The sequence below is a fragment of the Ahaetulla prasina genome, chromosome 3 (genome assembly GCF_028640845.1).
Source record: "Ahaetulla prasina isolate Xishuangbanna chromosome 3, ASM2864084v1, whole genome shotgun sequence".
In the NCBI taxonomy this organism is placed as follows: domain Eukaryota; kingdom Metazoa; phylum Chordata; class Lepidosauria; order Squamata; family Colubridae; genus Ahaetulla; species Ahaetulla prasina.
The window spans coordinates 119744060-119770571 of NC_080541.1; the positions used below are offsets into that span (position 1 = coordinate 119744060).

At 39.0% G+C, this 26512-nt stretch overlaps 2 protein-coding genes across 3 annotated transcripts in view; one reads left to right on the forward strand and one right to left on the reverse strand.

The window, feature by feature from the left end:
- The window catches only part of LOC131195442 (dimethylaniline monooxygenase [N-oxide-forming] 2-like), an 89175-nt gene extending 62664 nt beyond the window's left edge, over nt 1-26511 (reverse strand). Inside the window, exons 1-3 of one of the 2 annotated variants that reach the window (XM_058177350.1) lie at nt 6929-7060; nt 4313-4408; nt 2712-2806 (exon numbers count right to left, since the gene is read on the reverse strand). The gene's annotated coding sequence lies outside the window, so the exon portion shown is untranslated. Of the gene's footprint in view, nt 1-2711; nt 2807-4312; nt 4409-6928; nt 7061-23961 lie in introns of those variants that run through there. The other variant, XM_058177349.1, reaches the window with a different exon arrangement.
- LOC131195443 (flavin-containing monooxygenase 3-like) overlaps nt 14576-26512 on the forward strand; it is a 34030-nt gene continuing 22093 nt past the window's right edge. Inside the window, exons 1-3 of the mRNA XM_058177351.1 lie at nt 14576-14672; nt 15420-15557; nt 23474-23662. Of these exons, the coding sequence (XP_058033334.1) occupies nt 15426-15557; nt 23474-23662 (321 nt within the window). The 5' untranslated portion in view covers nt 14576-14672; nt 15420-15425. The remainder of the gene's footprint in view (nt 14673-15419; nt 15558-23473; nt 23663-26512) is intronic.

Genomic DNA, 26512 nt, shown 5'->3' on the forward strand with positions numbered 1-26512 from the left:
ACTCAGTAGTACATGATAAACTTCTCCTAAAATTAAAATCCTATGGCATTTCAGGACCCTTACACAACTGGATATCTGCTTTTCTGTCGAACAGACAACAAATAGTTAAAATTGGTAATGCTCTATCAAATCCTGTTCCTGTCAAGAGTGGTGTTCCTCAAGGCAGCGTTCTTGGACCTACTCTCTTTATAATATACATAAATGATCTTTGTAATCATTATCTCTAGTAACTGTGTTCTCTTTGCTGATGATATCAAACTTTTCAACACCACTGACAATACATCCACAATTCAAAAGGACCTTGATCATCTAACTGCTTGGTCTAAAATTTGGCAACTACAAATCTCAACCAGTAAATGCTCAGTCTTGCATATTGGAAGAAAGAACCCAATTACAAAGTACATGCTTGATGGACATTGCCTCGCAGATGACCCCCACCCTGTCAAAGACCTTGGAGTTTTTATATCTAACGATTTAAGTTCCAAAGCCCACTGCAACTATATAGCTAAGAAGGCTCTAAGAGTTGTTAACTTAATTTTACGTAGCTTCTTTTCAAAAAACACCACGCTACTGACCAGAGCATATAAAACATTTGTTAGGCCAATTCTTGATTACTGCTCTCCTGTCTGGAACCCATACCATATATCTGACATCAACACAGTTGAGCGTGTCCAAAGGTATTTTACGAGAAGAATTCTCCACTCCTCCGAAACTAATAAAATACCTTATTCCACCAGACTTGATATCTTGGGTCTAGAAAACTTGGAACTTCGTTGCCTTCGTCAAGATCTGGGTTTAGCATATAAAATCATCCGTTGTAATGTCCTTCCTGTCAATGACTTTTTTAGTTTCAATAACAATATCACAAGAGCTACCAACAGATTTAAACTCAATGTCAACCACTCCAGTTTAGACTGCAGAAAACACGATTTCTGTAACAGAATTGTATATACTTGGAATGCATTACCTGACTCTGTGGTTTCTTCTCATAACCCCAAAGGCTTTACTCAAAAACTGTCCACGGTTGACCTCACCACTTTCCTAAGAGGACTCTAAGGGGCGTGCATAAGAGCACAAACGTGCCTACCGTTCCTGTCCTACTGTTTCTTCCCCTATGTATATATATGTTTTTAGTACCTCGTTTCTCCTCATATATACGTTCATATATTATATAACCCTTTATGCAATGCTTGTATATATATATTGTTTTTTTTGTTTTGTTTTGTTTTTATTGAAAAAGTTTTACAACAATTAAATTTTTCCCCCTCCCCCCTCCCTCCTAAACCCCCCTCCCCCCCCCCGGACTTCACGGAGCAAACACAAGGTATAGTTCCTTAAACAAAACAGTCATACATTAAAATTTTAAAATCTAACACAATTATAATCTTTCTCTCTCACATAACCTGACTTCTTCCATTAAAATCAAAAATAACATCCTTCATTCAAAAGCAATCCGAAATTTCTTAATCTGATATCTATTTTGAATATAATCAATCCAGTTCTTCCATTCATTTAAATATTTTTCTTGAGTACTGTCTTTCAAGAAGGCTGAGATTTTAGCCATCTCAGCCAAATTGGAAACTTTCAATATCCATTCTTCTATTGTGGGTACGGTCTTGAAGACCCCTAATTCTCAAAGCCTTCTCCAACGCTCTATATTGCAATACCACCACATGATCCTCATTTTTATCCACTTTATTTTGAAGCTCTCCAACTTTATTATCCAAATACTGATTTGCTTGACTAATTACTTCCACTTTATCCTCCATTACTTCCAAATTTTTTGCCAAACCTTGAAAAACCATCAATAAATCTTCTCTAATTTTTTTATTAGTCTCTTTAATTTCTTCCCTAAGTTGATCCTTCACACCATGAATATTATTCATAATTTCTTTAAATCGCTCTTCAGAAACTCTATTCTGTTCCTTTAATATATCTTCTAAATTAGTTTCAGACCCCCTTCTCATCATGGGAGCTTTTGGTGGCTTAGAAGCCATTTTAATTTAAGTAAAGTCTCTAATTAGAATTATAAAATCTCAAAGTCTCAAAAAGTCTCCAATTAAAGTTGTAAAATAAAAACTTTCACCTTGCCTCCTATGGAAAGCTTCTATTCAACTAAAATCCACAAAGACGAACTTCGCTTTCTCTCACAAGCAGCCTCCAATCCACTTCCTCTCAGACGCCATTTCTTCCTTCACTAAGTTCAAGTGAGAAAAAGTTTTCCCCTTTTAAAAAGGAGTAGAAGTCAGCTCTCTTCTTGCTTCCCCAGTAATCGATCACTTGTATTTGTCCCGTCTGCTTTAAGTTATTCAAACCGGAATCAATTGAGCAGAGGTGGGCGTTTTCCTCTTGTCCTGCTTAATTAACAGGATCGAGCCGAGTCTGGAGTGGGGCTGGGTTATGCAGGCACCCCTCCGGGACTCTGCATAAGAAAGCAGAGCCCCTGGGGCAATCTTCTGCTATCCAGCCACTCTTGCTAATCTCTTTCACCCAGAGAAAAGCTTTGAAGCTGGCTAACAGCTGTTTCACCAGCTTTTACAGAATCTCAGTTCGGGACGCCATTCCAGGCGTCCTCCCGGGGAAAACGAAACCACCGGAAACCCCTTGTATATATATATTGTTATATTGTTATGACAAATAAATAAAATAAAATAAAATAAAAAATAAAGTTTTCCACCCCCACTTCTCCTTAAAGCAGCAGCTCTACTCACGTGCTTTTGTGCTTTTCTGAAGCAAATCAGGAAGAAATGCAGTCAGTTTTCCACCCCCACTTCTCCTTAAAGCAGCAGCTCTACTCACGTGTTTTCTGAAGCAAATCAGGAAGAAATGCAGTCATCAACCAATCCATTACCTTACACTTAGAAATACACAACCTTCTCTCAAATAAACAATCTGGCTTCAGGAAAAAATTATCTTGCAATTTACAACTTCTCCACTGTAAAAACCTATGGACTACAAATCTTGACCTAGGTAAATCAATAGATGCAATCTACATAGACTTCTGTAAAGCTTTTGACTCAGTAGTACATGATAAACTTCTCCTAAAATTAAAATCCTATGGCATTTCAGGACCCTTACACAACTGGATATCTGCTTTTCTGTCAAACAGACAACAAATAGTTAAAATTGGTAATGCTCTATCAAATCCTGTTCCTGTCAAGAGTGGTGTTCCTCAAGGCAGCGTTCTTGGACCTACTCTCTTTATAATATACATAAATGATCTTTGTAATCATTATCTCTAGTAACTGTGTTCTCTTTGCTGATGATGTCAAACTTTTCAACACCACTGACAATACATCCACAATTCAAAAGGACCTTGATCATCTAACTGCTTGGTCTAAAATTTGGCAACTACAAATCTCAACCAGTAAATGCTCAGTCTTGCATATTGGAAGAAAGAACCCAATTACAAAGTACATGCTTGATGGACATTGCCTCGCAGATGACCCCCATCCTGTCAAAGACCTTGGAGTTTTTATATCTAACGATTTAAGTTCCAAAGCCCACTGCAGCTATATAGCTAAGAAGGCTCTAAGAGTTGTTAACTTAATTTTACGTAGCTTCTTTTCAAAAAACACCACGCTACTGACCAGAGCATATAAAACATTTGTTAGGCCAATTCTTGATTACTGCTCTCCTGTCTGGAACCCATACCATATATCTGACATCAACACAGTTGAGCGTGTCCAAAGGTATTTTACGAGAAGAATTCTCCACTCCTCCGAAACTAATAAAATACCTTATTCCACCAGACTTGATATCTTGGGTCTAGAAAACTTGGAACTTCGTCGCCTTCGTCAAGATCTGGGTTTAGCATATAAAATCATCTGTTGTAATGTCCTTCCTGTCAATGACTTTTTTAGTTTCAATAACAATATCACAAGAGCTACTAACAGATTTAAACTCAATGTCAACCGCTCCAGTTTAGATTGCAGAAAACACGATTTCTTTAACAGAATTGTATATACTTGGAATGCATTACCTGACTCTGTGGTTTCTTCTCATAACCCCAAAGGCTTTACTCAAAAACTGTCCACGGTTGACCTCACCACTTTCCTAAGAGGACTCTAAGGGGCGTGCATAAGAGCACAAACGTGCCTACCGTTCCTGTCCTACTGTTTCTTCCCCTATGTATATATATGTTTTTAGTACCTCGTTTCTCCTCATATATACGTTCATATATTATATAACCCTTTATGCAACGCTTGTATATATATATTGTTATATTGTTATGACAAATAAATAAAATAAAATAAAATAAAAAATAAAGATTTCCACCCCCACTTCTCCTTAAAGCAGCAGCTCTACTCACATGCTTTTGTGCTTTTCTGAAGCAAATCAGGAAGAAATGCAGTCAGTTTTCCACCCCCACTTCTCCTTAAAGCAGCAGCTCTACTCACGTGCTTTTCTGAAGCAAATCAGGAAGAAATGCAGTCAGTTTTCCACCCCCATATTCTCCTTAAAGCAGCAGCTCTACTCCCGTGCTTTTCTGAAGCAAATCAGGAAGAAATGCAGTCAGTTTTCCACCCCCACTTCTCCTTAAAGCAGTTCTCCTTAAAACATATGTTGTTGGGTTATTTCTTCTATCCAACCCTTTATTTTCTCCCAATAGTTTTTGGCTTCCGGGCATGTCTACCACATATGAGAATAAGATCCTGGTAACTGATGACATTTCCAACATTTAGCTGATTTATCTTTAAGCATTTTTGCCAGTTTCTCAGGTGGCATTTGCCATCTATAAAACTTGGGAAATTTTTAAATGGACTGAAAAATCTAATTCCCACAGCATGGTTAAATGTTTATGAAAAAACTCACTGTGTCTAACTGAAAGAATGTGGAAATAACTCTGAACATGTACAGGGCATTTTCCATTTACAATTCATCATCATCATTTTAGCCATTGTCTATCCACTGCAGGGTGAAGGCCTCTCCCATGTTTCCAACCAATAAGATCCTGAGCTTTCTTTTGCCAATTGGCAAATACTTGCTGATGTCATTGATCCATCTTGTTTTAGATCTCTTTCGTGGACACTTTATATCAAGAAGGAATTGAAATGGAAATGAAAATGGGCTGGTCACATAAGCAAGAAGAAGTGATGGCAGGTGAAGTAAGGCAGACATAGAATGGATCCCATTTACAACTGAGTAGCCATAATTCATCCAGTTTGTAATAAATCTAAGAAGTGCAGATTTCTCAGCAGATGGCATGTATATCCAGAAAGTTTAATCCAAAAGAGTTTACTTGTACTCTCCCCTTAAAAATATAAGACTGTACTCATAAAAGATGTTTAACTGGGTTTGGGGGTTGGGGTGTAGCGAGTAGCAGCACATTGCTATCAAGCAGGAGATCTTGCAAGAGTTGGTTTGGATAATGTCACCAGCATTCATTTCACAGTTGAGACATAATCCGTGAAAATATTCATAGACTTCCTGGATATAGCAATTCAACTTCTATAGTTTATTATGTTTACCTGGTAAAATCCATAATTAAGTAATTTGATCTCTGGTGAAGTAGTAAAGCCTGTTTTTGCAGCAAGCCCTTAACAATTCTTTCCTCAGGTGCAAAGATTCTTATTTTACAAGACAAATATTCTTTGAATCCCATGATTTTACATGGTTCAGAGCACTAATTGCTGGCAGGAGTGGTTTCAGAGAGTTTATTCCCTCCTCACTAGTGCCAGATTAAATGTAGAACATATCATTGTTTTAGGGCCTTTACATATCATATTTCTTTCAAAGAGTATTAAAATGTGATTGTGTATCTGTTGACAGCTAATTGAACAGTGAATTCAGACATTTGAATGTAAGCATTTTAACCAGGGGTGAAATCTAAATTGTTTTGCCACCAGTTCTGTGGGCATGGCTTGGTGGGCGTGGTTTGGTGGGCATGTGACTGGGTGGGCAGGCAGCGGGACCCGAGGTGGAGGGGAAGGCAAGGGGCCTGGGGGACCTCTGGGAAGGCAGCATGGAAGGCAGTCAAGCATGGCAGGGCTTCGGGGAAGGGAATAAGCTGCCCCCCCCACTGCTTTGCCACTCTCTTTTCTCATCTCCCCAAGAATTGAACCTTTTTTCAGCTGACTCGGAGCTCCCAGGCAGCCCGGAGGTCCTGCAATGAGGCGGATCAGGGCTAATGCCATTGAGACCCTGACTGTAGCCTGGATCCTAAGCACTTTCTAGTAATTGTGGCAGGTCAGCAAGCCTCACTCGGCCCCGTCCAGCTGCTTTCCCAGTAGCATCGGCATCGGCAGCGTTAAGCGTGAGCAGAGAAGAGAAGAGTCCAGCAAAGTCGAGCTCCAAAAATAAGAGAGGACCGTTGCCCTTCTCTTAAGTGCGGCTTTCCCCCCCTTGGCTCCCGGTGCCCACTGATGGGTTGGTGATTCCCGCAGCTACCTTACTGCAGAACCAGATGCTGTGTGGGCGTGGGGAGATCGGGGGGGGGGAGGAAAGAAAGTGCGTGGAGGTGTGGAAGCATCGGCCGAGTTTGCAGGGAGATTGGCTGAGTGGATGCTGCTGGCAAGGAGGAAGAGATGGAGAGGAAAAACGGGGGAGGGGGCAGCTTACTCCCTTCCCCTTCCCCAAAGCCCTGCCATGCTTGCCTGCTTTCCATGTGGCCTTCCGCTTGCCTGCCTTCGCAAGCTGGCCACCGGGATGCCGGGAAGGCAGTGTGGAACGCAGGTAAGCATCGCCGGACTGTGGGCCACGGATCAGTTCGGGGGCGTGGCCAGGCAGCCATTGTTCCCAGTTCAGTGAACCAGCCCCAGTCTTTGCTACCTACTCGCCTGATCTGGTCCGATCCGGTAGCATTTCACCCCGATTTTAAACATATCAGTGAGGACACTTGAATAAGTTGTCTAAATATCGTATTCACCAGATGAATGGAAAATGACAAAATTAATCTAATTTTATAATTAGTATAAACAAGAATTACCCCTTGGAAAGACTATCCATTCACAGTGCTCCATGAATTTGAAGAGCAAATTGAGTATCGCCAATGGACTTGAGGTGCTTTGGTATGCTTAGGAAGGTGCTGAGTTTTCAACTCCGCCTTATCTCTATTTCCTGGGAAAATATATTGGAAAATCCCATTGAGGTGCAAATCTATTGGGGAGTAAATCTAATTAGGGTTAGGGTTAGATAATGTTCACACTTAAATTCAATACATCATTGGAAATTTATGCTATCTAAATGAGGTCCCTGTGTGAAAAGAAATGCAGACGTTAAGACCCAATAATTGACCATTTGTTATTGCACCATAGTACTTCAAATCTACCACATGAATTAGGCTAGATCCTCCCTCTTTTTCAATCAAAGATTTTTATGGAAGAGTGGGGAAGTGTAGCACTGGATTCCAAAAGCAAAAGCTGTGCAAGGAAAGCAGATAAACATCAGCAATGACTTTTCAAAAAAATCTTACAGAGCAGTACTTTCAAGTCATGGATCAATTGAACACTGGATCTTAGTCTTCTTGTTCTTTGTGTTATTCCTGTTGTATCATGGGAGCCACAGTTTTGCATTTTGTCCACCAGTTTGTCCAGTCTGCAGTACTGGCAGAGCACACACCTATGGCTCACATATCTTCCTGCAGGCAGTCCATCCATTTTTATTTCAGTAGTCCTTGGAGTATCTGGGCTAACTGACAACAGACCAGCTCTGACCACATGTCCATACCATCACAGCCTGGCTTCTCTCATTTTGTCTGGAATTGGGATGACTTTGAAGGCCTTCTGGATGTCTTTCTTTGTAAGTGGACAGGACATTGGATCATAGTATGCACTAAATCTCATCATGCAAGAATATAAACAGAGAAGGTGCCATGGAGCTGAAGAAGAGCTTCTATTGCTTTTACTGCTATAACCATGAGTGACTTGCTCTGGATCACTGCACATAATTTGGAATTTCTGGGATGTGGACAAGAGAATGCCCGCCTTGCAAAGTAGTCACTAGATTAGAGATCCTATTTTAAAAAACATAGTGTGAACAACCTTAGGGTAATATTGGTCTCTGGTTGTGCTTGTGAAATCCTGGCCAAAATGTGCCAAAATGGACTGGTACTATCCTAACCGTTTGCATAAAGTGCTACAAGTGACGGGAACATTTTTGTTTACTAGATTTGATGCAATTGGAGCTAGTGGTTTCAAGCTGCTTATTCCAAATTAATCTGATTCTCAGAGGGTACTGCAGCCATGTGCATTGCTTGAGTATTTCAGCGACTGACCCTCAAGCCTTTTAGGATTTATACATTATATTTAGACATATTGCAGTTTCCTTACTTGAAAATTAAGTAACAGGATAGAACACAACTAGAAACAATGATAAAATCTTCCACCAGGTCAGAAATTTAGTGCTCTGAGGCTTCAAAGTGGATTGGATTAATATGTAATACAATTCAAAGGAAAGGTCAAATTCCCAGCACATTTTCCCTTGAGCAAGAATCAATCAATTTCTCAGTGCTAAGCAAAACGTTGCACAAATCTGACTAAGTGCAGGAGGATCTTGCCTAGCCAAACCAGTGTTTTAAAGATTTCCTTCACAGCTGAAACTAAACTACTTATCTACATTAGATTTGTTTATGCATTATTTAAATAAATGCATAATTGATTTATCTTCACTGTATCCAAGGAAAACACCCAAAGAGTAATTTTGCACTAGGCTACCTGCCTAGGTGAGAGGATGGTGGCCCACTTCCCATGCCCCCTTGCCTCTGCCTTTTCCTGAGTGTCCTCTCACAGCCATGACAGGGCAAAAACAGCTTAAGAAGCCTTCCTCAGGAAATGTAGCTTTTGCTCATATCCTGCCTCAAGACCCCGTGTCCAGGCAATGAGCACTGAATTAAATCGGTGAGGCAGTTTGAAATGAAGGCTCCATGCCAGCACTTTTGTGGCTCTATTTGGTTCTGCTGGTTTCTTGGAAGAACCGCCCCTTCAGATGGATCCTGAATAGTTCAGATATGTTCTCCATATAGTATCGGTTTAAAGGGAATTTTGTATCTCAAAAGCAACATTCAATACACTCTCCTCACTTTACTATGGAATGTTGCAGTTTGAGATTGTTTGTTTGTGATGCAGAAAAACCTTTAAACAGGTCTTTGTTTGGCTTCCAAAAGTCTTTGTTTGACTTCCAAAAGTCTTATTATGTTAACAGAGATCATATCATCTGTATTCTCAGGGAAGTTTAAAAAAAAAAAAAGCATCTGGAAATCACATATAAATTCTTTCTTGCAGAATATACTTAGTTTGTGGACCAAAAGGTTCTTCAAATTATGGTTCTTGACATAATTTCAGGCAGAAGCCAAGAGTACACTAAACCTTACATATGCTTACTATATAGAATTTAGGTGAGCTACCTGTTTCATCTGCTTTGTGGCATTTTGGTGGAATGCACCCATTTTATCAAGGCTGACTAGATCTGGATGGTAAAAATCTAGATAGCCACAGATTCACAAAATCACAGGAACTTTTGCTGCTTTCCTAGTGAGAATCTGGATCGCTGCAGCCCAGATTTGATAATCTTTACATTATAATCACAATAACCAGGAGTGTCAAACTGGCAGCACAAGGCCGGATGTATCACGCACAGGCCACACCCACCCCAGCTCTGCAAAGGGGGAAAAAATCGCAAAACGTCACGTGATGCCATGAGTTTGACAACTGTGCCATAAGCAATAAAGCCATTTCAAATATTTGGGACCCGCTGAGAAGCTTTGATTTTTATATTAAAAAAATAAATGTTTTTTATGAGGCATTTCCTTTTGGCAGATTTTTTCAAAAATAAAGATTAAAATCTGGTTTCCTCATCATCTGGTTTCTTCCGGAAATTCTGCTACAGAAATTCGTCAAGACAAAGATCATACAATTATTTAGGCTGGACCCTGAAACAGAGACACATTTTCCAATTGCATTTGTAACATTTTTATTTTCATACTTTAAAAAAATTATATCCCACTTTTATTTTTTTTATATCTCAAAATGGCAGAGATATTTAATTCTCCTTCCTATTTTTCCCACAATTGGCATTTTTAGAATGTGAATCCTAACTGAATAGTGAGAATCTTCAAAGTTGACAAGTACTGAAAAACATTTTATCCCTATGAGAATTGCTGTACGTATTCAATGAAAAGGGGCTGTTTTTGCTTTGATTACTAGAATGTTGTGATAATTGCTTTTGGAACAGCAAACATACTCTGTTTTTTAGTGCAGAGAAGGAGTAACATTTTACACATTTGTATTCATATTTCTTATATCTTCATTCCTTGCAAATTTTCCTTATCAGTGCACTATAATGCAAAAAAATGACCAAGTGATGCTGGACTTTTTTTTTTTTAAACAGCTGTTCTGAACTTTAAAAAGCAGTTCTGTCTTTGTATTTTCTTCTGTCACAGGATAACATGGATTGGACCAACAGCTGATCAGAACTCAGGAGTATTTACAATTCTTTTGCCTTTCTGCTATACATGACAGCAATTATACACCCCTTTGCATTTATAGATCCTTCCAAGGGATATGAAAAACCAGAAGGGGATATAATAAAAGAAAAAAAATCCACTGAATATGAAGAATTTGGGGTAGTTGCACAATGTTCTTGGATTTCTGGAACAGTATGTTTTCTTTCCTTATAAGGTTGGGAAATACTATGCATTAAGCATTATTTCAGCTTCATTGAAGTAGTACAGATATTGCAGAGGCTCTCCTGTGCTAGTGGACAGGAACTGTGTAAAAGTATCACCATTTATTATTAACTTTTGTGCTTTATTTTGCATGCTTTCACAGAACTGATTCCAAGTAATACTGGCTATTTCATGTAGATTATGTAATGCTTTTCCCCTCAACTTCTGTCACAAGAAACTCTTCTCCAGAAGTTCTTCTGTGCTTGTTTCTCTGACTGAGTTCACTGCTTCAGGTTTCTTAGATACTTTCATATATATTGTTTCTACCACTGCAATTCCACATCTTTGTCACCACTGGGCAGCTAAAGCTATTTTCCTTTCTCTTATCTTTGCTAGCAGAGAATGGAGCAATAGAAACTCTGGACAGTTGTCCTGATGTTATTTGCGTCAATTATAGTAGAAATTATGAGATTCAGCAGAAATAAGCTCTGCCAAAACCTCTCGGGTACATGCTGATACAAATCACCTCACTTACACTGAGAGAAGTACTAGAGACTTGTAGTGAAAGAAATAAGTGGTGGTGGCTGCAGCACTTGTAGTTTTAAGATGGGATCGCAGCATGGTGTCCAAAATTTCCACTGAAATTTTCCTTGATGCCCCTTAGTTTCTTGCCCCTCTCCACTCTGCAATTATCTTTCAATTTCGATTTTGATTTTGAATGCAGTTCTGAAGGATGCTGGCATGCCACAAAAGCAAATCCTCTGATTACAACAAAATACCTTATGCCACCAGACTTAAATCCTGGGTTTAGAAAATTTAGAACTCTGCCGCCTTCGACATGACCTGAGTTTAACTCATAGAATCATCTGTTACAATGTTCTTCCTGTTGAAGACTACTTCAGCTTCAATCGCAACAATACACAATAGATTTAAGCTTAATGTGAACCGCTCCAATCTTGATTGCAGAAAATACGACTTCAGTAACAGAGTTGTTAATGCCTGGAATGCACTACCTGACTCTGTGGTCTCTTCCCAAAATCTCCAAAGCTTTAACCAAAAACTATCTACTATTGACCTCACCCCATTCCTAAGAGGTCTGTAAGGGGCGTGCATAAGAGCACCAACGTGCCTACCGTTCCTGTCCTAATGTTCCCTTTGATTGTATCCAATTTCATATAGTTATCACATACTTATGTTTATATTTATGTTTATATATATATCGTATAGTTATTTCATGCTTATGCTTATATATATATATATATTCTGAGGTTTTCGCGGGTGTTTGTATGTAGGTCTTTGGTTATTCGGGTTTTCTCCCGCGTAAAATTTGAAGTGTCCTGGCGACATTTCGACGAAATCCCATTCGTCATCATCAGGCTAGATGCTTACAGCTTCCTATTTGTAGGAGAAATTTCTCCTACAAATAGGAAGCTGTAAGCACCTAGCCTGATGATGACGAATGGGATTTCATCGAAACGTCGCCAGGACACTTCAAATTTTATGCGGGAGAAAACCCGAATAACCAAAGACCTACATACAAACACCCACGAAAACCTCAGAAAACAAATATACATACATACATACATACATACATACATACATACATACATACATACATACATATATATATATATATATATATATATATATATATATATATATACACCAACTCAGGAAGCTCAAACTGCCCAAGGAGCTGCTGATTCAGTTCTATAGAGGAATTATTGAGTCTGTCATTTGCACCTCTATAACTGTCTGGTTCGGTTCTGCAACCCAACAAGAAAGACACAGACTTCAGAGGATAATTAGAACTGCAGAAAAAATAATTGCTACCAACCTGCCTTCCATTGAGGACCTGTATACTGCATGAATCAAGAAGAGGGCCGTGAAAATATATACAGATCCCTCACATCCTGGACAAACTATTTCAACTCCTACCCTCAAAACGACGCTATAGAGCAGGGGTGTCCAAACTTGGTCCCTTTAAGACTTGTGGACTTCAACTCCCAGAGTTCCTCAGCCAGCTTTGCTGGCTGAGGGACTCTGGGAGTTGAAGTCCACAAGTCTTAAAGGGACCAAGTTTGGACACCCCTGCTATAGAGCACTGCACACCAGAACAACTAGATACAAGAACAGTTTTTTCCCCGAAGGCCATCACTCTGCTAAACAAATAATTCCCTCAACACTGTCAAACTATTTACTAAATCTGCACTACTATTAATCTTCTCATTGTTCCCATCACCAATCTCTTTCCACTTATGACTGTATGACTGTAACTTTGTTGCTGGCAATCCTTATGATTTATATTGATATATTGACCATCATTTGTGTTGTAAATGTTGTACCTTGATGAAGGTATCTTTTCTTTTATGTACACTGAGAGCATATGCACCAAGACAAATTCCTTGTGTGTCCAATCACACTTGGCCAATAAAAAATTCTATTCTATTCTATTCTACTGTTGTGACAAATAAAAATAAATAAAAATATAAAATAAAATAAAATAAAAAGGCCCTTTCCAGAATTAATTTGGTTTTTAACTAAGTTGGAAAATAAAAATGTTGAGTGGCTGCAGCTCAGTTTGTAAATGGCCTCTTCTCTGCCAAGAAAGACTTTTCCAGGGGAATTAGCTACATAGGTTTTCTATAAACATTTGCCTTGCATTTCCTTTCACCCATTTCCTTTCACCCAGACATCCCAATGGGGATGTCACAAGAGATCCCCATTTTCTCAAATTTGTATCAGTGTTCAAGTTGCTGAAGCAAGTTGCTTATCACACAACCTGTTCAAACATGTTGCATTCGGTGCCCCTTCATTACCTTTGTCCCTTTCTCTGCATATATCTCTTGGCTAATAATCATATAACGCTGCCTTAAATTCTAGTTGCAATGGAACTATCTCCTGTTTGCTGAGTGGGAATAAAAACCTGCCATTTAGCAGTTTCTTTCATTATAGTTTTTCTCAGAGTACCAGTAGTTACATTTAAGTAAATTGAAATATAGACAGTGGATTCAAGAGGTCAGGCATTAAAGAATTTTACTGTATCAAACTTTATTTATGCAATCATTCTGCTGAACTGAAACCAACTAGATGCCAAACCCTTTATTTCTGCCACAGCTTGTAGTCAGAGCTACACCAATGACTCTGAGGTAGTATATGCTTGCATAGCTTCCTTTTTTCCCCTAATTCACATTTGAAGCATTCCAAGTTGGCCATCCCTTCATGTTCTTCTAGCAGATTCCATAGGTTAGCCCTGCATTGTTTAAAAATGTACTGCCTGAATTTCTCATTTAGTTTGCTTTTGTGATCTTAGATTGGGAAGATCCATTTCCTTTTAGAGGCTTGTTTTCCTTTTCCTGCTTTTTTATTTATTTACTTAAATGGATGCAAACAGTGTATCCTTTTCTAACTAAAAGTTGCTCTTGGTTTTCAATCATATTAAGTTCCATTTTCTGAAATGTCACTAGCTCTACAGAAGGCTTCTGGAGGTACAGTGATAAAAACGGTTTGCAGTATTTGAAATGTGCCAACTTTGGAAGCTTTCTTAATGATTCCTAGCATGGGATATATTTTTCGGTAACAACCACTAACTTAGTTAATGTTTTTATTATATAGTGATCAGTCATTATCAGATGAACATCAGTATATCAGATCCAAACTGATTTGACTGCTCTTCATTTGAGGACATTTAACTGTCCTAGCCTAGTTAGTAGCCATTTCCTAACAAACTTGACCAGCCCATGGCTCATTCCTAACTCTAATCATTTAGAAGCAACTTAAAAGTCAACCGTCCACAACAGACACCTGAGGAGTCAGGTAGTTCCTATTCTTCTTTAAATAGCTGTTCATTTTCCTTTTGTGTAGTGCATTGCACTTTCTGCTAAGGGCTTGCAACACTTAGGAACCACAGTCAGATCACAAGTTATGTAATCCTGCTCTAAAGGAACTCCTCCTATCTTTCAGAGCCAACCTCCAAAACTAGCAGGGAAATACATTTGGCTTTTCTTGCCAGGGTCACTTGTGTGCTGTAAAGAAGCTGACAGAACAAGAAGGGCAACAGCTGAAGGAAGTAAGGGTACTGTGTGTGTGCGTGTGTTGTGTGTGGAGGGAGTGGCAAATATAACAGGTCAAGAGCTGGAAGGGAGGGAGTGAAAAACTATAAAATATTTCTGTCTCTGATTCTTGTTCTGTATTCCTTAGAACAGCATTCCTGAAACTGGAAACTATAGGCAAGGATGCCCATGCAAGTTCTAAGCTTCAGGACAATGCCAAAAATCTTTTTGAGAAAGAGCCTTCTTTGCAGAGGCATTTTCCACCTGAAAAATCCAGGTGTATCTATTTGAATTACGAGGCCCCTAAAAGATTATTGATCCTTTAAAATGTTTGCTTAGAACTTAGAGGCTAAGGTAAATGACTCACAAGGGGTAAACTGGCATCACTGCGGAGAAATAAAGGGGGCAACAGTGGATATCTAGCTGTAATCAGTATTTGGTTGCTTTGCTGTGATTTTGTTGTACCATTTTCATTTTTTAACAGCAGTAGCACTTAGACATCTATTGTTTCACAATGCTTTACAGCAGTAAACAGTTTACAGGGTTAGCATATTGCCCCCAACAATCTGGGTCCTCATATTACCGACCTCAGAAGGATGGAAGGCTGAGTCAAACTTGAGCCAGTCAGAACTGAACTCCTAGCAATGAACAATGAGGTAGCCTGCAATACTGCATTCTAGTAAATGTGCCACCATGGTGCCACTGTGCCACCATGGCTCTTAATGTAAGAATAAGGTTGGTTTGAACAATTCCTTTCCCACTAGGTAACCATGGTATGCCGTGTAGCAATTATTGGAGCAGGAGTGAGTGGCCTCGCATCCATCAAATGCTGCCTGGATGAGGGCCTGGAACCAACATGCTTTGAAAGGAGTGAGAGCATTGGTGGATTGTGGCGCTTCATGGTGAGATTTAATATCCTACTTGTGTGACAAGTGTACTGGGCTTGAAACCTGCTTAGGTATGCTGGAGTTCTTATACCTGGTGCATCCCTTGTCTGATTCTTTGATTGGCAAAATATTTGATATCTTTTTAGATCTTATCTCAAGATATCTTGGATTTGCAGATGTTTGCAGATTAGAGATGTTTACAGTGGGTAATGAAACACTTATATAAATTTGTGTTGGAGTTTATGCAAAAGTACCGACTGAAGTTTTATTCAGTTCATGGTATATTTTAAATAGGTAGAGCAGTATTTCTCAACTATGGCAGCTTGAAGATGTATAGACTTCAATTGCCAGAGTTCACCAGCCTTGCTGGCTGGGGAATTCTGGGAGTTGGAGTTTGCATATCTTCAGGTTGCCAAGGCTAGGAAACAGGTAGAGTATAGGTGACATTCATGTTGCTGTAACTCTTTACTCCATCTCTTTACTCTTTACATTGAGCAGGTCTCAGATCACACAGAGCTATAATAAAATTCAAGAAAAAATGGGCACAGTTCCTCTTCAGACTTAGAGCTTGAATGTATGGAAGTTGGGAATAGATAGATAGATGACTTGGTCAGTCCTGGAATCTGAGAGAAACATAGAAGGAGTGAGGGCCATCAGTGCCTAAAAATTCACAGTCAAATATGAGGTAGTATCATCAAAGGATGATGATGTCATGGTTCTGCAAAAATACCCCCTACTCCAGTGTGTAAGATATTGCAATTAGAGATTAGAGGGGATGATTTGAAATGCTAGCTCATGAGATTACTGCCTGCTACTTATCTACCTACCCTCCCTCCCTCCCTCCCTCCCTTTCTTCCTTCCTGTTTAGCAAATGGATCCTTTTTATTTTTAATAAACCTAATTACATATTGCAGTGAAAGACATTGGACTGGCTCCAATACCCTTCATCAGATTTTTCTCCAAATGGAATACAATTGTATGAGATACTGAAGCAGACTTTGAAAATGGAAAAGGAAATGGAAAACTATTTCACATAGTTTATTTCTCTTGAGTTGACTCCTAAAATTAGTTGATTGGTTGATGGATTGACATATTTGATTGTATGGTTTATAGTGTGAACAATTTCAGCTGTTTAAGTGAAAGTATTCATAAATCTTGGTCCCATTGGGTGAGCCATAAATCTCTTGTTCTAGGATTCAGCAAGAGCAGAAACAAAAATGATCTCCACCTTCAACAGCTTCAAGTTTCAGTTTATTACAGCCATAGGCCGGAACAAATAAAAAACACTCAGTAAATATACAATTAAAAATTCAAGAATAAAATAATACGTAACAGATAAAATCTATGATAAAATCCAGTTATCTGTTATGTAACTTAAAATTAAAATACTGACATCAATCATGTATAATACCATTCCTATAATTAAAATACATGATTTCAACCAATAGGGTCACTTCAGGGGTGAAATGCTCCCGGTTCGGACCAGCTCGCCCAATCCAGTAGCGATCACGGCTGCTGGTTCAGAGAACCGGTGGCAGAAATCCCTGGCCCCGCCCCCCTGCCTCTGCTGAGCCGCACCATCAGCAGAGTTTTTTTTTTTACTTTTAACAGCAGTTTTTCTTCAGCCGAAAACATGCCTTTAAAAGTAAAAAAAAAAGCCTTTGAGGATCCCGTGGCTCAACTGAGATCGGCAGAGCCTTTAAACTCTTTTTTTTAAAAAAAAGTTTTAAAAGGCTCCTCTGGCCTTTTCTCACCTGAGTTCCTCATCAGCAAAACTTTAAAAAACATGTTTTCCACAACCTCTTCAGCCTAAGAGCTTGTAGAAAACTTCCTTTTAAGAGATTCTAAGGCATTTACCTGATTACTGATCTAACGCATGGCTTTCCCAGCCTGAAAGGAGCAGTTTCAGCACAGACAGAATCAGTTGCTAGCTAATCTATTTCCTCAGTGAGCAACTAATCTGCCTGTTTTGCTGGCTGAGGAACTCTGGGAATTGAAGTCCACAAACTTTAAAGTTACTAAGGTTGGAGACTCCTGATCTAAAAAATATAAATAAAATAAAATAAAATAATAAAATAAAATATTTGTGCAGCTTTCTGAGATTTGGTGTGTTTCTGTAGTGTTTCACTCTAACTACATAAACTCAAAAAATTTCACAAAGCTGTATGTGGCATTTTGTGTGTGTGTGTGTGTGTGTGTGTGTGTGTGTGTGTGTGAGAGAGAGAGAGAGAGAGAGAGAGAGTTGTGTTGTGTGTACGTAAAATGTAAAAGTTGGTTTTTGAGCTTTTTGTGACTGTGTGAGGTTCCTGTTTGTTGCAGGGGCCATTTTGGGTGAAGTACAGCTGCATTTACATTGTGTGTGAGTCACTTGTGTTGTCTTGTGTTGTGTGTGTGTAAAGTGTGAAAGTTGGTTTTTGAGCTTTTAGTGGCTGTGTGAAGTGTGAAGTGCAGCTGCTTTTACATTGTGTGTGAGTCAGTTGTGTTGTGTTGTGTTGTGGTGTAAAGTGTGAAAGTTGGTTTTTGATACCTCTTATTGTTTTTTATACTTTGTTTATTATTTTTATTATTTATTGTTATTGGCCACGCCCACCCAGTCATCTGACCACACCCACAAATTAAGCCACGCCCACAGAACCGATAGGGAAAAATTTTAGATTTCACCTCTGGGTCACTTCCTAATTTACATGCTGGGAGAGCCGTCAAGTATGTGAGTAAATGTATTTTTCCCATAACTGTTACATATATCTCCAAAAAGTTGGCATTAGTTGACATCTATAATTCAGTAACCAATTTTTTTCTTGTGGACATTGCAGTGACTCAAAATTTTGCCACTGCACGTGTGGTAGCCGGATTTGAGTCTTGGAGGAGAAAGTCTACATAAAAGTCGTCTGTCCTCCCTGGCAATCTCTCTAGTAAGGGGAGAATATATATTGACCTACATACTCTGTATAACTCACGGTACAATAAGACATGTGAGATATGTTCGACTTCTCCTTTACCACATATACATTCCCGTTCTGCTATTGGTGTTTTCTTGTACCTACCCTGGAGAAGTGCTGAGGGGAAAATATTAAATCTGGCTCTGAAGAAAGCTATTCTTTGTTTTGGGGAGATCAGATCATTCAGATATCCTGCTGATTCCCACACACCCTGTTTGATTTTGTCCCAACTGTGGAGAGGCAACCTGTTTAATTCTTCTTGGAACTCCATGTCCTTCATTCTATCAATTACCACTTGCTTTGCTTTGTCAAAGCCTAGGGACATTAAGAATATCAGTGAGAGCCCCTAAGAGCTCAGCTTTTGATCTATCACCTGTTTCCAGGGGGAGGGGAAGTTGTTTGTCAGCACTAGCGGGGACAGTCCCTCTGGAAAGAAATGAATCTTTAGCCAATAGATAACCATCATCTTCCAGGCTTTTACCCAAATTTGAGGCATACCTGTCTCAATTCTTAAACGGGCATTTGGAATTCCTTTGGGTGCAGCTAAGATGGCTTGCAGGAATTTGGTTTGTATAGTTCCAGCAAGTTTTTCTTTGCAAGGATTCCTGACTGTGCTCCATAAAGAATCCGCGCCAATGTTTTGGCCTCAAAAAGTTTTAAGGCAGCAGGTACTAATTGACCTCTGCCCATATAAAAGAAGTGTTTAATTGCATTTGAGGCTTCAAAAGCTCCATTGGACTTTGTGGAGTTTTTGGTGCTGTTTCTGCTTGGTTGTTCACTTTCATATGTTTCATTACCTGATTAGGTAATTTTAGCACTGATGAAGTCTGTAAGCAAACAGTTGAGTTCAGAGAGCACCAAGGACTCCACAGTTCAGCCCAGAGCTGCATATACTCTGTGCATTGGGTCCATCAGGCTTTATCTCCTATCCCCTTCCCACCTCCCACCCGTCATCCAGCTATCTCTCCCTCTGGCTCTAGTAAAAGAAAGCATAAGGGACAGAGCCCTTGGTTTAACTGGGAAATCATTTATGGCTCTCGTTGTAGGCTAGATTAAGAAGTGGCCAACTGCTTCCATATTTCATCAAGAAAGGTGTAGGAAATTCCCAGGAGTCAAGATTAACTCAAAAAAAATGTTATTATATTGTAATCTCTTTGAACAATTTCCATTTCCAATTTGCAAAAGCATTAAATGTTACAGCTAAATTTTTAAGATAATTGGGCTTTACAATAATTGGGTATCTGAATGTTCATGTTTCACTTCGCTTTGCTTCTACTTACTTGTTTAGTTTTATACTGCAAATGTGTGAGAAAGGATTCCCAGGGTGGAAGATTAAAGCAAGTTATAAATACTCCAGATAAATATTTTTCAAGAAACTAGTATTACTACAAATAGTAGATTGCAACTGCTATTATATATATACTTACATTATATGTAGGCTTGCAAAAGATAATGCAATAGTTAATGCAGAAAATAAGTATTCAAGTTAATAAGTGTTATTTGATAGGACTTTGATATCTATCTTCTTTTTGTTGCCTGGGAATAAGCTGTGGTGTTTTGTCTTGGTTATGCAATCTTTCATAGCCATCTGCAGAATATTAATCCAAGTGCAAACATGTTGAGTAACATGAAGTGGTGCTTGACTGAGTACTGGCCACCTTAATCTTTTGGATTGCTTTGAAATCAGCAAGGTCTTTGTGAAGGCTGTAGCCTTAAACTGTCGGACTCCTAAGAGTAAACCAGCTAGAAATGAAGGTTTAAGAAATTCATGTCCAGATTTCAGCTGATTCCTCCTTTGAGCTGATGTTCTGTCTGAATTGTATTTTCCAAAGTTTCTGATTGTAGAATTCCCTGTTTTTTAATACCTCCTGGAGCAGCAAAAGAAAAATACAAAAACACCAATATTGTTGTTTTTCCTCCCACTCAGGCTACAAGGGGAAAGTGACAGAAATCTTGTCAATCTGACTCAGGATTTAAAAAAGAAACAAAAAAGATCCATCTGCTTCAGTTGATTCTGGAAAAGCTTTCATATTTGTTTCTATGGAAATCTATTGCAGGAGTTTTAGTATTTTATCCCTTAACATCCCTACTTTTTGTTCTCAAGTCTGCAGTATACATAAAAAATAGGCACAGTTTCAGTTGTGGCTATCATCTTGCCTCCTCCCCCATACTCTGCATCTTTTTATTGTTTTACCTGTACAGCTGTAAATGAAATGTTCATGGAGGTAATAGATGACCAGCATTCCTGCTTTTAGAACACAATAACTGACAGGATTGGAAGTTTTTGCCTCTTGTGAAATGAAATGCAGCAGGGGATCTGCTTCCTTCCTTCCTTCCTTCCTGTCAAAGACTACTCAACTTCAATTACAACAATACACAAGCACACAATAGATTTAAGCTTAATGTTAACCGCTCCAAACTTGATTGCAGAAAATATGACTTCAGTAACAGAGTTGTTAATGCTTGGAATACACTACCTGACTCTGTGGTCTCTTCCCAAAATCCCAAAAGCTTCAACCAAAAACTATCTACCATTGACCTCACCCCATTCCTAAGAGGTCTGTAAGAGTGCATAAGAGCACAAACGTGCCTACCGTTCCTGTCCTATTGTTTCCTTTTGTTATATCCAATTAATATAGTTATTACATACTCATACTTATATATATGCTTATATACTGTATAGTTATTTCATGCTTATGCTTATATATACTGTGTGACAAAATAAAATAAAATCAATCAATCAATCAATCAATCAATCAATCAATCTGTACTCTACCACTTGAGGCAACACAACTCAGAAAACACTTTCATGCAGTGCGGAAAAAGATGAGTGGAGATTGCCTTCTCAGTGGGTGAGGGATGAGTAGAGCACAATGTGGTACATTCCTCAAGAAATGGTTGAAGGTTAGCACTGAGGCAAGTAGATCAATCAGGGAAATTCCCATAAATTACAGCAGGCCAAAACTACAATTCCTTAAATGGAAAATGGTATAGTAGTTAAGGCACCAGACTAGAAACCAAGAGACTGTGAGTTCTAGTCCTGCCTATGGCACAAAGGCAGTCATTTTCTTTCTTCCTTCGTTTAGGAAGAAAGTATTGATGAAAAAAAATTCTTGGCTGCCACCCCCAAAAATATTCTTTAGATTCTTCAGGTCATAGTCACCCACCCAATGCTCAGAAATAGATATATTTCCCTTTGGAAATAAACTGTGCTCTAAACTTTGAATTTTGACATTCCATTGTAGTTAGCTGGCTCACATGTCATTGATTGCTGATTCCTCTTCTGACATTTGAAAATGTTTTTGATAGAATTTCAAGTATAATCCCCATCGCTATTAAGAACAATCTGTACTCTTGAGAACTTGCCTGAGGCAAGTGCAGGTAAGTATTTCCCAGCCTCACAAAGAGTCTTCTTAAACAAAAGAGGGTTAGTAGATTAAATAGAATCTGTAAGAGGAAACTGCCACATTTCTTTCTTGACCAAAAAATAAATAAATAAATCTTATGAAACCCACAAATGGCTTTCTTCCAACAAATTCAAATACTTGTCCTTCTGGTAATTGTACAATCCATAGGATTAGTAACCTTGTCCTTTATGGGATGAAAAATGCCTTGTATCTCCTAAAGTCTTCTCTTGGTAAGACACTAGACCAGGGGTGTCAAACTCAAGGCCTGCGGGGTGCTTAGATCTGGCCTGTGGGGCTGCCCTAGAAACAGCAAAGGACTGGCCCACAGTGCCTCTGCCAGCGAAAAAGGAGCTTGGGAGGGCCACATGCAGGCTGGGGGGAGGATCTTGTGGGCCGAGGTGGGCATGGCTGGGGTGGGCATGGCCAGCTTGATGTCACTCATGTTGGCGGTATTTGTGGTGGCCTGAGCGCTCTGGCAGCAAAAATGGGCTCCCAGGCTCCATTTTTGGCTGTGACTCAGGGGACTGCGCATGCCCCCCCCAAGATCAGTTTCCATGCGTCCCCCAATGAAATCGAGTTTGACACCCCTGCACTAGACTAATATTTCTCAATTGTAGAATTCAGACGAATGGACTTCAATTCCCAGAATTCTCTTAAAGTTGCTAAGGTTGGGAAACACTGCACTAGGCTTTTGGGGGAGGGCGATGGAGCCAGCACTAATGGCAATCACAAGGATGAGACAAACAGTAATTACTGTTGCAGGAGCCAATCTAGGTCAGTCACCAGGACCAGATGTTTAGTCTTCCAAGATTTCAGACTTGTGCTGGAGCCCATCCTCAGGAAACTACTCTCTCACCAGAATGTGTACTTTAGGCGATTCTATGCATAAGCGGACACCTCATGTGCTGTGAAGGATTCGCAAAGTCGAACTGTGCGAAGCACTAACTGCCCGTATCTCTCACAAATGAAGGCAAATAATGAATGAAGGATAATGCTGCAGGATCCAATCTTGTTTGCTGTTGTATTGCATAAATCTTTATGCATATTGGATGTATCTTCCCAACCCAGTTGACGTTCTAATTTCCATTATATTTGGCTACTGGCACAGACATACGATATGTAAACTGCAACAATAAAAGACTGCTCCCCTTGGGGCTTTCCATGCTAATTTTATAATTATTGTATTGTTTACAATGGCTCTAGAAAGTTCTGTCCTTTTTGATAGAGATCGATATTTTGTTTTATGAGTATTGCTTGCTTCATGAATAATGTATTTTATTTGTGTCAGTCAGCTATTTTGATTGCTTCTGGCACACCTTTTGTTTGAGTGTCCCTAAGGCTGATCTAAAAACTTTTTCTTTGCCATGTTGTTGCAAGCAAATAAAATTGGGATAGCAAGCCTAGATTTTATGGACAAGTTCAAAATGATCCATCACTTCTCTCAATGGAAAATACAACAAACAGAGCTGAGAAAAATCTAGCACCTTAAATTTCAAGTTAACTGAAAATATTTCCACTTTCTGCAGCTCTGTTTCTTTGAAGAAATTTCAAATATCATTCATCCTTGATTTTCTTTCTCTGCCAGGAGTCACCAGAGGAAGGCCGAGCCAGCATTTACAGATCTGTGTTTACCAACTCATGCAAAGAAATGATGTGCTACATGGACTTTCCTTTCCCAGAGAATTTTCCTAACTATATGCACAACTCCAAACTTCAGGAATATATTGAACTATATGCCAAGCATTTTGATCTTCTTAAATTCATACAGTTTAAGGTAAGTAATTGTAAGCTGATTGAGAAGGGACTTTTAACAATTGCCTTTCATTGCTGGTTCATATTTAGTATGTGGACCCCAAAAATACTGCTTCTTATGGCTCCTGATAACAGTCAAAATACATTTTATTATTTATTTATTCATCAAATTTATATGGCCAGGAAGCTATTCTGGACAGTGCAGAGCAAAAACAAGTAAAACAATATACATGTCATACACAGTCATATTAAAAAGTTACAAAAACCTAAACCATGCACACAAAAGCTTTGATGAGCAATGGAGAAATCTCAAGATCTTACCAGTTCCCTGGGATAAAGCTAGGTCTTGAGAGACTGCGGGATGGAAAACTGACGGAAGAAGGAAAAAATAATGAGAGGATAACAAATAAAGGGGAAAAAAGCATTCTAGGGTTCTCATAAAATTCTCTGAGGAAGGCAGGGTGATAGGATTAAAAGAGCAACCAAAAATGGCTGCTGTTGACTTAGTCTTGTTTGAACCAGCATAAAAATAATACTTTGCATTTCTTCTACCTATATTCCTGGCAGTGCCTTTTCTTTGGTTTGGTGAAAAATTGTAATTCAGATTACAGGTTAACAGAGTTGGAACGGACCTTATAGGTCTTCCAGTCCAACCCCCCTGCTCAAGCAGGACCATTTCTGACAAATGGCAGTCAAATCTTTTCTTGAAAGTCTCAAGTGATGAAGCTCCCACAACTTCCAAAGGCAAACTGATCCACTGGTTGATTGTTCTCACTGTCAGAAAATTTCTCCTTATTTCTAGGCTGAATCTCTCCTTGGTCAGTTTCCATCCATTAATTTCTTGTCTGGCCTTCAGGTGCTTTGGAAAATGGCTTGACCCCCTCCTCTCTGTGGCAGCCCCTCAGATATTGGAACACTGCTATCATGTCTCCCATGTCCTTCTCTTCACTAGACTAGTCATGTCCAGTTCCTGCAACTGGTCATTGTATGTTTTAGCCTCCAATCCCCCTTTGGTTGCTCTTCTCTGTACTCTTTCTAGAGTCTCAACATCTTTTTAATAGTGTGGTGACCAAAACTGGATGCAATACTCTAGGTGTGGTCTTACTAGGGCTTTATAGAGTGGTATTAGTACCTCACTTGATCTTGATTGTATCCCTCTATTAATGCAATTTAGGATTGCATTGGCTTTTTAGGCTGCCACTGCACACTGCTGGCTCATATTTAGCTGGTTGTCCACTAAGACTCCAAGCTCCCTCTCACAATCACTGCTATTAAGCCTGGTTTCACCCAGTTTATATATCTACTTCTGGTTTTTCTTACCTAAGTGTAGGACTTTACTTTTCTCTACATTGAATTTCATTTTGTTAGGTAGGGCCCAGTGTTCAAGTCTGTCAAGATCAATCTGGATCTTGAGCCTATCTTCTAGGGTGTTAGCTATTCCTGCCAGCTTAGTATCATCAGCAAATTTGATAAGTTCCCCTTCTATTCCCTCATCTAACTCATTTATGAAGATATTGAAGAGTACTAGGCCTTAGATGGAACCTTGTGGCACCCCACTGCTTACTTCTCTCCATGTAGACTTAGACCCATTAAGGACTACTCGTTGAGTACGGTTTGTCAGCCAGTTGTGAATCCATCTGGTGGTGAAACTATCTATCCCACTTTTTTCTAGCTTAGGAAGAAGTAGGTCGTGGTCTATTTTGTTGAATGCCTTGCTGAAGTCTAACTATATTATGTCCACAGTATTTCACTGGTCGACTAATTCTCGAGATTCTCAGTTGAATTTGTAACAAATAAATTTAATTAATAACTGGCCACTGATTTAACCTTTGGCATAAGCCTAATGTGGTGAACTCCTGACTTGAATATTATTCTAATTTTCACGAGAAGATCTGAAATAGAGCCTATTTTTCTCTTTGACTATAAACGTTATATTCAAGCTGAGGATGAATTATGGAGGGGAGATCTGCGTTCTTAATATAGTTTGTTTAAACTGGGTTCCTTTTAGGGGCTGATTATATATTGAGCCAGATAAATCATGGTGTTTTCACTATTGTAGCTTAATGCAGAGTTGGCAAGCTTTTCAGATACTAGACACTATTTCGATACAGCTTTGCCCCCATTTTGTTTTTAAAGAACTTGCCTGAAATATCATCCCTAAGATCTCACAATTCCTAAGTGTTTTCAACAGTATCTTGCAAGGTTAGCAATCTTACAATAATTTTGCCATTTAAAATAAAATTTAAGAATAATTTGGAGATATTTGTACATGATCTGAAGCACCATGGGTACTCTGGCATTACTGAGTGCTGCATTGGCCATGATTGGTTTAGCATACTGCACAGATTGAGACATAAATATTACAGGTTGCAATCGTAAATTCATTTATTGGGGATTGATTGATTGATTGATCAAGTCACTTTCAATTCTTAGCAATCACACAGATAGATATTAGGGATAAGTTTTATTACACAAGTAAACTTGTATAGGATTGGATTACATGGTCCTTTTGTCAATTTTTTAATTCCACTGAGAAGAATAATAGATATATATCCAGATATAGTATCTATGTACATATATCTCATACATGCTGCATCCATTCATACCAATTAGATGTCATCAGTTGTCATTTATATATAGCTGGTTTGGAACTTGAATCATACTAATTCCCCAGGAATTAGGGCCAAGAAGTTAAGCCAGCTGTGTTGTTAGTGTGATTTTTATGACTGGGATATAATGTATGATATATTTGGACATCATTGGTTATTGTATTGTTGTTTAAACACAACCTTTGTTTGTATGCAGTCCAGACCCACAGTTGTGAGATAGGCAATCATATAAATTATTTAAATAAATAAATATGACCTTGAAT